Source organism: Diaphorina citri, unplaced genomic scaffold (assembly GCF_000475195.1).
Source record: "Diaphorina citri unplaced genomic scaffold, Diaci psyllid genome assembly version 1.1 scaffold3446, whole genome shotgun sequence".
Classification (NCBI taxonomy): domain Eukaryota; kingdom Metazoa; phylum Arthropoda; class Insecta; order Hemiptera; family Psyllidae; genus Diaphorina; species Diaphorina citri.
Window position 1 is genome coordinate 1336 of NW_007380853.1, and position 13518 is coordinate 14853.

The 13518-nt window shown below is 33.8% G+C and overlaps 1 protein-coding gene across 1 annotated transcript; it reads left to right on the plus strand.

Moving 5' to 3' along the window:
- Positions 1–930: 930 nt before the first annotated feature.
- On the plus strand, positions 931–8197 carry LOC103520302 (homeobox protein onecut-like; the record flags this gene model as incomplete). The annotated part of the gene is made up of 5 exons (XM_026831477.1): positions 931–954; positions 1975–2004; positions 5894–6006; positions 7070–7272; positions 7501–8197. Coding segments are annotated over 5 exons (395 nt in total), but the record flags the coding sequence as incomplete, so codon positions are not given.
- Positions 8198–13518: the final 5321 nt, after the last annotated feature.

Consider the following 13518-nt stretch of genomic DNA (forward strand, 5'->3'; position numbering starts at 1 on the left):
GTACCTATAGTGATTGATATACCCTTTGATAGACTAGTAGTTCTGTGCTGTGTAGACCTCACTCGTACCTACCTACGTATAAATGCAATTCAAATGTATAGAAATAGAAAAGAAGGTAACACTCTACCACGTCTAGAACAAGGAACGGGTTTTATTTACAATCACCTAAACGATTTCTAGAATGGTTGACCTTTTTATTTGTGTACAACCTGGAGTTAGGGGGTATCTTTTAACACTATAATATTTTTATGATATTGCCAAAAATAGGTTAGGTAACAAAATTACAAAAGAAAAAGAGACAACAAAATACGAGTAGGTACCTATTGCAGGTAGAATAGGTAGATACCTACATACTTTTTTTTTAAGTCTTTTGACTTATTTTTGGAACTCAAAACCACAACCTTTAGTTGAACGTCAACTACAGGTACTCGGTATACGTGAGGGTAACGGTGATCATCAATATTCATTAAGTCGAACCTATCTTAAAATTGGGAATCCAACTCTTGTATACGATCAAATCGTTCTTGTATCCGATCAAATGCACTAATATGAGAATTGCGTAAGGTATAATACCCTACGCGGTAGCTCATCTTGTAAGCCTTTATAGTAGGGTAGAGATTAGAGAATTCTAGGGCCTCAGGCTACTTTCAATTTGAAAAATAAAATGATTGCAGTGAGTTTGGGAGACTTAGCACTGCGGAATCATATCTCTTAATTTCTCATACGTTGAGGAACACAAAAATAAAAATATCTGATATTTCTGTTTCTGATACGTCACAACGAAACCTACAGCTTTCTTTTCGTCTGGTAGGTCTTTCTTCTGATAAATTTTGCAACATTTCCGCGTAAAATTCAATAAATAGATAATTCTATCAGCGATGTCATCATAATGAAAATTAATATGTTCATCTTTCTTCCGGTTTGTTTCAGCGGCTCAAATTCCACAAAGAGGATGTAAGTATAAATCAAAATCATTATCTACCCCAGCACGAGAAGTACTACTGTTTACCTAGGCTAGCGTTACTCAAATTTTCTTTCAAATGCCCTACTACACTCGTAATTTGGTCTCAGGCACTCAGGCTACCTTCAATTTGAAAAATAAAATGATTGCAGTGAGTGTGGGAGACTTTAGCACTGCGGAATCATATCTCTTAATTTCTCATACGTTGAGGAACACGAAAATAAAAATATCTGATATTTCTGTTTCTGATACGTCACAACGAAACCTACAGCTTTCTTTTCGTCTGGTAGGTCTTTCTTCTGATAAATTTTGCAACATTTCCGTGTAAAATTCAATAAATAGATAATTCTATCAGCGATGTCATCATAATAAAAATTAATATGTTCATCTTTCTTCCGGTTTGTTTCAGCGGCTCAAATTCCACAAAGAGGATGTAAGTATAAATCAAAATCATTATCTACCTATGTCCATTGTCCAATATTATTTTTCCTCTTAAAAAAGTCTAAGAAATAAGGAAAGTAAAAAAGGGGGAAAATTGAAGGCTCATTCTAATGGGTTTTATTATTAATTGGTCAAATTTAATTGCTTTTATCGATCGTACCATGTAAATATGTAAGTCCCATATAAATAAATACATGTGTCATAGGTATGTCACATGTAAAAGTTTTAATGCTGCTTAACAAAAACTTGAAAACCCCTCAGAGACATTTAAGTATCAATGAAATAAATACCTACTAGGGATTAGGGTACATTTGGGTACATGAATAATTTGGGAAATTGATACCTACTGGCTTCGGGTTGATAAATTGCCGACGGTCATATCCCACCCCAAAGAGATAAAATGGGATATTTTGTCCGATTACAACAACTGTGCGGGGAAATAATCTTTTAAGCCCTGTATGAAAAATTGATAGCTTATTTGCTATTAAATATCTTTAAATCGGGCGTTAGTAAATATAGTTATGTTAGGTGCCTTGTATTTGGTTCAAACCTTGCCATGTTCCCACTTTCAGGTGATACCATGATAACCCACACTGAAACAGGTAAGAGACATGCAGCTTTCATTATTCATATATCATTATCAGTGTTATTATAGTTACCATTATATGTTTTGTTATGGTTACCATTTTATCTGTTTTGTTAGATGGTATCTTGTCAAGAAGGTTGACATGTCCATCGTCTATCAAAACGGAGTACATAATACCAAATTTGAGTTGTACCAATTTTGGTCTTCAAATTGGGAAGGGGACATTGAGGGAAATCTTCCTATTCAAAACTCACTTTGAAAACTGACGAGTGAAATAGAGGAGGAAGAGGAGATGGTGGAGAAGAGGAGGAAGAAGGAGAAGAAGAAAAGTTATGTTCTAGTTTTTGGTCCGTCCTCAAAAGATGAATTTGTTGGGCATGTCATTTTTCGATAAGATTCTCCTCTATCCCTTCTCAAATGTGTTACGTTTCTCCACTTTCTTGTTTTTCTGTGGACATTACTGTTTCCTACACTGCTGCTAGCACTTCGAAAGCTATTATTCCAATGGTAGACACTTCTCCCATGTCTTGGTAACATTAATGAAAACGTCTGTTGTTTTCGTTGTGGTGATGGACATATTCTAGCATTTTCTTCCCGTACCTATCACTATCAGTTGTTATCTTTCCTAACTCTCTCTCTCCCTCTCTCTCTCTCTCCCTCTCTCTCTTTCTCTCTCACTCTCTATCTCTCTGTTAATTTTTCCTCTTCCTTGGTCTGTCTATATGACACTTTTTGAAACCCACGTAAGCTCATTTTCTTTCGGACTTGTTTTGTTAGGGGAAATCTAATAATTTGGGTCCTGTCGAATTGTAGACACTTCTCCCATGTCTTGGTAACATTAATGAAAACGTCTGTTGTTTTCGTTGTGGTGATGGACATTTTCTAGCATTTTCTTCCCGTACCTATCACTATCAGTTGTTATCTTTCCTAACTCTCTCTCTCCCTCTCTCTCTCTCTTTCTCTCTCACTCTCTATCTCTCTGTTAATTTTTCCTCTTCCTTGGTCTGTCGATATGACACTTTTTGAAACCCACGTAAGCTCATTTTCTTTCGGACTTGTTTTGTTAGGGGAAATCTAATAATTTGGGTCCTGTCGAATACCACTCGACAGAAGAAAATAATAATAAAATCGTTCCTCCAGGATAGGATCGGATTATCCAGTCAAATCGTTCTTGTATGCGATCAAATGCACTAAAAATCGTTCCTTCCTAGGATAGAATCAGATTATCCAATATCTTGTATGCGATCAAATCGTTCTTGTATCCGATCAAATGCACTATATGAGAATTGCGTAAGGTATAATACCCTACGCGGTAGCTCATCTTGTAAGCCTTTATAGTAGGGTAGAGATTAGAGAATTCTAGGGTAGATAATGTGATTCTAGCGTAGACTATAACTATAGACACGTGGTGTTCCGCTAGAGATGACGTAGACAGCTGTTACCTAGAGCAGTGGCGTGTAAGCAATAAAATAATTAGGTAGCCTTTAAAAAGATTTATTTACTTCTAATATATTGCTTAGTCTTTTTAGGCCCGTTCCTATTTGTCGAGAGTTTCATCCGATTTTTTTCCGAATGTCCTGTAGGCAATGTAATTTAAATGATAGTGTTCCCACTTACGCACGACACGATTTTCTTCCGAACGACAAGTAGCAACGGGCCCTAGGTAGCCTTTAAAAAGATTTATTTACTTCTAATATATTGCTTAGTCTTTCGAGGCCAGTTCCTATTTGTCGTGAGTTTCAACCGATTTTTTTTCCAAATGTCCTGTAGGCAATGTAATTTAAATGATAGTGTTCCCACTTACGCACGACACGATTTTCTTCCGAACGACAAGTAGCAACGGGCCTTTAGGTAGACAGTATAGCACCTACTCATCATATAAGAAAGTAAAATGAAGTTTTTTTAGCGATTTCTTGATGAACAAGAAGTACCTACTTTGATTTGTTCATTTTTTATATTTACCTACTTTTTTTTATATTTCAGAACTGTGTGGGTCTTACATAGGCAGGCCCTAATACCCAATAAAAAAAAAAAACTTTATGCCTCTCTCATAAAACAAGTCTCTTAAGTTACCTCTCTTCCTACATTTTCTCTTGGTCGTAACTTCCGCATTTCCTTTATCTCACTTTCACACGGTTCTTTTTTATTCTTTCCTTCATACATTTCATCTTCCTATTCATTTTCAACCTCTTTATTCTTCCTCCGACTGTAATACTTTCCACTAAATTCCACTAAAACTTGGAACTTGTTTAAATAAAAATTGAGGTTCCCTATGCATTTTGGTAATGGAAGGGAATATTAGCATTTTGACGCTAACAACTCTCTGTTACAGCTCCCCTAAAGTTCGATCTTATAGCACCCCCTTCCCCCTCAATACGTCACTGGGTTTGATTTCATTCATAATCATAACTGTACGGTGTTTACTATAGCGGGTTTATTGATTACTATGACAACGTCTGATCTGAAATAACCAGCTGCTAGAATTTCACGTGTATGATTCTATTTTATACGTATACGTATAGGTGTATCTTGTAGGTATATATGATTCATGATTCTATTTTATAGGTAGAAATTTATATGCGCGTGTTAGCACAGGATGTAGCTGAGATCCCTTTTTGTTTGAACGTAGGGGTGCTAAAAATGTATAGAGTACGTAAAAAAATCAAACTTTCAGTTTTTATATAGGTACCTCCTCAATCAAATTTCTTTGTTGTTAATTGGAATTTTTACTTAAACGAAGGCATAGACTCATAGTAGAGCAAATTTAATATACCCTACATTTCTTTGATAACTCATGTACTATGTACATAAATATTTAAGGAGTAGAATAGTGGGATTAAATTTATTCAACTTTCTGTGTAGGTATCATTTTCTTCCTTTTAAAGCTTCTTATTATAATCTCATTTCTTTTTAACACGGATTCATTTTATCTTTTGCCCTCCTATTCTCCTAAACTCCAAAGATATCAGTGAGACCGTTTTTCTTAAAAATTAGAATAGAATATACCCTATTTATAATAGAATAGAATAGAATATACCTTGTTTATCCTGCCAGAATGAGACTGAAAAGTCCCTTTACTCCCGCAGTCTAAACAAGGTCTTATATATTTCATAGGTATAGTTTAAACATATTATGTTTTGTTATGGTTACCATTTTATCTGTTTTGTTAGATGGTATCTTGTCAAGAAGGTTGACATGTCCATCGTCTATCAAAATGGAGTACATAATACCAAATTTGAGTTGTACCAATTTTGGTCCTATTGTGGTCTTCAAATTGGGAAGGGGCAATTGAGGGAAATCTTCCTATTCTAAACTCACTTTGAAAACTGACGAGTGAAATAGAGGAGGAAGAGGAGATGGTGGAGAAGAGGAGGAAGAAGGAGAAGAAGAAGAAGAAGAAGAAGAAGAAGAAGAAGAAGAAGAAGAAGAAGAAAAGTTATGTTCTAGTTTTTGGTCCGTCCTCAAAAGATGAATTTGTTGGGCATGTCATTTTTCGATAAGATTCTCCTCTAAGTTATGTTCTAGTTTTTGGTCCGTCCTCAAAAGATGAATTTGTTGGGCATGTCATTTTTCGATAAGATTCTCCTCTATCCCTTCTCAAATGTGTTACGTTTCTCCACTTTCTTGTTTTTCTGTGGACATTACTGTTTCCTACACTGCTGCTAGCACTTCGAAAGCTATTATTCCAATGGTAGACACTTAATTCTTGAGTACTGAAGAGTTTTCTCACCCATGCATGTTTTTCCTCTTACCCTTTTTATTTCCTCGTCCTGTCACCCCAGCACAAAAAACACACACCAGAATAAGACTGAAAAGTCCCTTGGATTTTTTTTTTTATTTATAAATAGGTATAAAACTTTGCTTAGAAAAAAATAATACATATCACTCGCTTTCATTCATTTCAGCCTGCAAAAGGAAAGAGGAACCGGACATTTCTCAAGACCAGTCTTCTACACCAAAGAAACCCCGCCTTGTCTTCACAGACCTTCAAAGGCGAACCCTACAAGCAATTTTTAAAGTAAGTAAAAGTTACTAAAGCTCGTACGTTCGTCAATGATGACCGTTCCATTTTTATGGTAATGTCTAAAGGTCAGCGAAACACAGATTATGTGACCAAACAGAATTATGCTGATAAATCTGTAAAACATAAAAATAAAAAATATCACCATAAACATTGCAATGTGCAAATGAATCTCTGCACCAAGTCTCTCCCTCAATCTAGAATATCAGATCTCGAAGATTCCAGGATTACTGGGAACTCAAAATAAGCCAAAGAACAAAAACTACCATCGTAGTGCGGGTTGAAAAAAAAAACTACTTAGAATAAAAAGGGCGAAGAAGTATTCATAAAAAAGCATGAAGATGAAGGGGCAGGGTAAGAAACAAAAGAGCATATTGTCCCTCCGTTTCCTTTCTTCCCATACACATCTCTTCTGTCAGGGAATAAAAAACATCAGTGTATATCATGTGTCTCTTTATCTTTATGTTTGTCCTTGAAGGGTACCTACTCCCCAGGGGAGAGTTAGTGAGGAGGGTTCTTTTTTAAAATGGGTCAGGCTCACGTCGAGTAGGAACCCAAAGCGCGCCAACTCACTGGTGACCCCATTCTGTCAGAGGATAACTATCCAAATGAAAAATAAGAATAGTTCTGTTCCATTTAACTATTCATGATGATATCCGATGAGTATTTTTTTGAAAATATTTTAAAGATTACGAGGTACCTAATAGATGCACTTTGAAATTCGCGATTTTACAGTGCACAAATAAGTTTCCGTTGTGCAAAAAAGACACATCGCAGTATGCTAGAATTTCCTCTTTATTTAATTTATTACATGCAGAATGTAGGTATTTCCCTAATTTATTATTTTTTCATTTACATAGACATAGGTATAATTATTACCTACTTTATACAAACATTAGAGACAAGGAAGGAGCCCGGAAATTGTTTCTGGGAGTCCAAAGGGTTTTTACGTAAACCCCCAATCCTTCTAGCACTGTGTGAGAGAGGTAGATAGGTGCCATGCCTATCTCACGGCCACGGACAACAAACAAAAATAAATCATTTGAAATCAATTTCTCAGGAAACCAAGCGACCATCAAAAGAAATGCAAGTGACGATTGCACGGCAGCTGGGCTTAGAACCGACCACGGTTGGCAATTTCTTCATGAACGCCAGACGAAGGAGTATGGACAAGTGGAAGGACGATGATCCTCCGAAGCCAGTTAAGGCGACCATCATAGAAGATCAATCCCAGGGAACGACGGCAATCATTCACACGCAAAGGTAAGGCGCCTACCATGCAGAAAGTCATGGGTTCAATTCCCAGTACTAGAATCAATTTAAATAAAAGGGAAACACTAAAATTACTTTGATTAAATAGAAAATCAAAAGGGGAAATGGTGGAGATGTCAAAACTACCACATCTGCACCTAGTTCAATCGTAAGGAGAATAAAATTGGTGATTTGGGCTCATCCACTAACACAAGTTACATCTGTCTTGTCTGCTTTCAGAGTTTATATAGAAGACATTGTATAGTGTACAATTTGCTTTGTAATTTTCTCACAAGTACCAAAACGTCAGAATAATTCTTTGTACAGAAATATTTTTATTCAATGGAACGAGGCAGCGTCCTGACATCGACTTCCTTTGCATCAATGAAAATCATCAACGAAAAAAGCATTCAGTGAAGAAAGTATCAGTTTTATGCAGTTTATTACAAATAAGGTATTTATTTAGAGCTAAAACAAGTATCTCATCATTCCAATAGAAGATTCACGTATTTAGGCCTTCAAGGAAGGAACGAAGGAAATGGGTGAGGGTTGAAAAAGTATACTCCCGACTATCTTTCGAGAATTTCGACTTTCGAGGAATACGAGTACTCACCATTTCATACTTAATTAGTTGGAGGTTACAAAACTCTTTTCCTTTACCTCTGATCTCTGGTATTAGACCAAAGACCGAAACAGCATAATTCTACAGTGTGATGTCTACATTGTCTACTGAAGTTTCCTCCCTGAAAGCTGACGATAAAGATTAGAGACAAATCAGATCATTATGAATATTCCTGTACGATCTATTATTCTTCACACAAAGAATTTGATGAGTTTTCACGACAAATTCAAGCATTGGTACGTTAGGTATTACATTATTCATTATATTTTTTATACTTTTGTACAATTCTTGTAAAGACAAAATTTGACGATTCCAAATGTAGTAGTGTACTCTAAAAAAAAATGTTTTTAAAATTTTAAATGAATTGACATTGTAGACAATTTTTTACTTTAAGTTGCATATTGATCTCCAGTAGCCTCTATTATTTAGTTAGGTAGGTAGGAATTTCATTCCAGTAGATATGACACCAAGAGAAATTTCATGGAGTAAAACAAAGGGTTTGAAAGTAGATAAATTGGAGAGAAAAAACGATTGAGTAGGTAGGTATACCTAAATGAGGAAGATAGGGTCTATCAGCATAACATCTAATTTATAATATACCAAGAGTTAAGATGGATAAAATTGTTTGTAAAATTGGTCATATCTACATAATAGGAATGGCTAAGAAGCATTCTGGACGAATCCTCAGTTTGGAGATTTTGTGTTTTTAACATTACAGGAAATAGCACGTCAAGCTCTATTCTTTTTGGTATGAGTTGCTAACTTTTAAATGGTACAGATTTTTTTCTGAAATTAGCTAGTTAAATTTGAACCAGGTATATTTGTGAATATAAACGCCTTTTTTTCTGGGAAAGTTCTAACTGTGGGTTAGTCCGGACTGGTTCTTACCCATTCTTATGTCATCCACCCTGTAGCCTTTTGTACAATTGAGTTAAAACATTCCAAATTTTATACATTCCAAATAACTTGCTGGGTCACAAAAAGACAACGTGTATCCTTGCTTTTAAGGTTTTTAAGTCAAAGTGCAATTTAGTAATTTCTATATTATTATTAAAACCTATTTGTAAAACCGTTCAATCATCTTTCCAGTGTAAAACTGTCATTTTGAATATAATATGAATATTGAATAGGTAGAATAAAGATATACCTACAACGTATGTTAGGTACCTATATATATTTTTTTTAGTAGGTACCTAGGAAAATGGGTTGGTCGAAAGTTTGACATATCTATAAGTAGGTAACTTCTAATCTATTAGGTACTTAACCTAGTTAAACCACAGACCCCATTACATATTTCATATTAGAAGCAAATAAATTACATATTTCCAAGTAGGGAAAATAACCCGCTTTGTTTCAAAAGCATTTCAAAATCAGTTTTCAATATTGACGACTTGACGGGTTAAAATTGTATTTTTAGTTTAGCGTATTTTATGTATTAAATTATGTTTTGTAAATTTATTTGAAACGATCTAGTCTGCAAAATTTATAAATATAATAATATTAATACCCTTAGTACAAATTGAAAAAAAAAAAAAAAAAAAACATTGAAAAATTCAAAGTATTTTTTTCTAAAATAAAATAATTTTGTAACCAAATTCATGTACTTAATACGAAGTAACTGGGATACTCTGCCGGAAAAAAAGAATTGCAATAAGATGGGTAGGTACCTAGAAATGAAATAACCGTATTATAAACCTAAAATATAGTCGAACCTGGATATAAGAGAATCCAGGGGACCACCCTTTTTTTCTCTTATATCCAGGTTTCCACTATATCCAGTTTCTTTTATATCGAGGTTCAGCATGAAGGGCCCAGAAAATTTTCTCTTATATCCAGGTTCGACTGTATAAGGTTAGTAGGTAGGTACCTACAAAGAACCAAAATCTTCTTTACTGAAGAGTTTACTTAGGTACCTGGATTGGTATCAGAATTACTGAAGTTGTAAACTTTTTATCTGGGAGAGTGTTGTTGTTATTTGATTTTTACTGATGTTGTTTTATTTTATTTTATGTAGGATCAAATTTTTTGTTTGTTTATTTATTATTAATTTATTTTATTTCTTTTATTTTAATTTCTCAAGGAGTATTTTGAACTGACTTATTTCATTTGATCTCCCAATATATTAGAAAATAATTTGAACAGCATAAATATTTTAGGAAGTAGGTAGGTGTAAGGTTAGGTACATACTTTCTTCTGGAAACGCTTATGGCGAAAAAGTAGACCGTAGGTTCTAACTAAGAGAATAAAATTCCGAGTATTAGCCTAGAATCTTATAGGTATAACCGAGATATAAGATAAACACATACAGAAATTCACAGTTGGTGGAAATCTAGTTAGTTTAAATTAAAATGAAAATTCAACTCTGTCCATCGGATATACTCAATTCAGAAATTGGTGGAGATGTCATCATAACCTAACTATTTAAAGCGAAAATTGGTGGAGATGTCAAAACTACAATATCAGAACCTAGTTCAATCGAAAGGAGAAAATGGTGGAGATGTCAAAACTACCACCACATACAAAATAGATACCTACAGACATAAAGTGTTTTATTGTGGGTATCAAAATTTCATTTCGTTTTATGATTTTAGTCAGGCTAATATTTATTTTAAAATATTTTTTTCAGCTAGAATATTCACTTTTGCTGGATATTTTCCATTTGATTTTCCTCCTTTTTTTGTACCTACTTTTTGTTTGTGATTTTGAAAATATAATTTTGTTTTATGTTTCGACTATGAAGAAATAAAATAATGCTAATTATTTATGAATCGTGTAATTTTGTTCTAAAATTACTTTTCAGTTAAATAAGGAAAAAGAAAAAAGGTAAGGAGGTAGGTAACCTACATTTATGTATAACCACGATATCACATCCTGATTCCTGAATACAGTGAAAAGTTGAAAACTGAAATCCGCCTGACAAAATATAGTAGTTATGCAATGAGCAATATTTAAAATCTTGGGTACTCTGTGCTCAATCTTCTACCTCTGTGCTTGGAAGAAATCTGATTGGTCAGTGATAAAAAGAAGAAGGGACTTGGGAAAGGAGAAGAAATCCAAATCAAATTTTTATCAGCTGAATAATAAAAAATTGACGTTCTTTTCCAAATTGTTCGTCGGGTTTAACAAAGCACGTCGAATAACATACTCGAAACCTAAATTTAAATAATGTCATTGACGTTCTTTTCCAAATTGTTCGTCGGGTTTAACAAAGCACGTCGAATAACATACTCGAAACCTAAATTTAAATAATGTCGAGTTAATTTTTATTCATTTTAGATTCAAATAATTTGTGTTATTACTTTTTAGTTCATTGTAAAATTTGTCTCTTAGGTATCCAAGTGTTTGTCTGAAAATTTTGTTTTCTCAGTTCTAAAAAAATACTTCAGAAGATATTGTTTGCATTGCTTCTGTTTGAGAGCCTTATTTTATTTTATTAATAAATAATAAAATATAGTTTATTTTTTCTCTTTTAAATATAAAGCGACTACAATTTTCTCTGACCTCAGGCCTAGGTGAGTTTATCTTGTCTTGCTTGGAACTTCTGGACTTCTAGGTCATTTGTACACAAATAAAACATTGCAATTTTTTCTGGGTGATGTGTTTTCAGCACTGGTGGTATTTCCATAATTTTTTGTTACATAAATTACTAATGTTCATTTGATGGGTTTTGTGATCACTTATGCAATTTAACGGAACAGGTACTTGCTGAATAAATTGCATGTTTAATATTTTGCTCAACAGTCTTGTAAGTATATTATTACTACTGCTGTTCAGATACAATACACATACCTACCTAATAAGTAAGTATGGATATTATCTAAAAATCTGTGGGATGTTTCGTTGCTCTTGAAGTATTAGATTGCCTAAATGTCTAGGCTGCTTTGCAAGTATTGTATACATAAATACTTAAATAATGATTTAAATATGAATTTTAGTTGGTGTGCATGGGAAAAGTAAGATCAATGTTGACATAAAGTGTAGAGTAAGTACTTACCTAGATACCTAGACACCCTATCAGTTCTTTGTGTACAAGATATACCTATACAATACTGAGATCTAGGTTGTACAAAATGATCCAATGAAATACTTATTAAAAAGTAGCATTACTTGGTCTGGCACAATACATGTCTCTGTATTAGTATTAGCACATAAATTTAAAATGTAAACATTGAGATCTGTGCTAATTTTGTCAGGTAGAGACCTACTCTGCAAGCAACGAGGTATGTCTGTTGTGTATGCTGTAAATATACCAAGATTACCAAGTGTATTTGGATCTGATAACCATTCCATATGTGGGACAATGCATTGGCTCATTGGTTGCAAAATTATCTTCATTTGGTACTTAACAATAGTAATTGGAAAAAAGCTTATTTACTTATTATTATTATTATTTTTTTCAAAACAAATAATAATAAAAAATAAAATATAAGTAAAGTACCTACTTCTATGCAGGTGGTAGACAAGTCTGAACAGTTATCTTTTTTTTTTTTTTAATATCCAATTCCATAATTTAGCAGAATATTCAAACTTAATTGAAGTCATTATTAACGTTTACTTGATCTTAGGTATTAAAAGCAGTATGTTGTATGCTTCCAAGAGAAGGTAGTACAAATCCTTGGTAGAATGCAAGAACCAAGTAAAACATAATTATTATTATTATGTTGAATATATGTAGACTGCAGGCATAGTCATTGCACATAATAATCCATATTTGTTTACATAAGTCTCAAGATATTATGTTACTTTGTTATAAAGACATACTTATAAGTTGACACAACTTCTAAACTAGATGATTGTCTTACCCCTTGTTCTTGTCCCAAGTTTCTGTGCTCAATTAATATTTTTATTATATTTATTTATGCATTTGGAAACAAACAGTAGATAATTTTATTGTTGTTTCATTTTAGGTAGCGTGGAAGTGTGGACAATGTTGAAGGATTAGGTTGTAGGTATGAACCTCGCCAAATAAACCGTACACCTAAAAGTCAGGTGTTATTATTGATATTTAAAATAGGCAAAATAACTAGCTAGCTGTGGTACCGAACTGTTTACATCTACAATTCTACACAATAAAACATCATCAACTCCTATCCCGGTTGTAGGTATATTGTATGATGAACTGAAACGTAATACAGTAATTGGTGTCCAAGACAACATTTAAATTGAATCTAGATTCTAGAATGTTTACAAGGGATAAAAAAAATGAACTCCATGTAGAAGATAAAAGTTAAAAAAGATTGGAGAATTATCGCGGTCTGACGGTAGATGCTATGTTTCGGGGTGCTCATCTTATCAGATACCTACCCCAATCTTTTATGTTAGGGATAATGGTTGGTTGGTCCAGTGGTAACGCGCTTGTTGGCGATACCTACTGAAGGTTCAGGGTTCGATTCTGTTTTGGTTCGATATACGAGACGAAAAAAAGCGTGTAGTATCGGTAGCATACCTAGGCGAAAAATTGTCTTCCATTGTTGCTTTATTACTTACATTGAAATGTGGGATTTTATAACAAATTCATTATCCTAACTCTAACCGCCACGAAATAACACTAATCGCCACTGATTTTAACCCTTTCCTAATCCATACAGTATTTCATCTGTGTACATAAATGGTCAATCGTAGTCACTACTAAACAG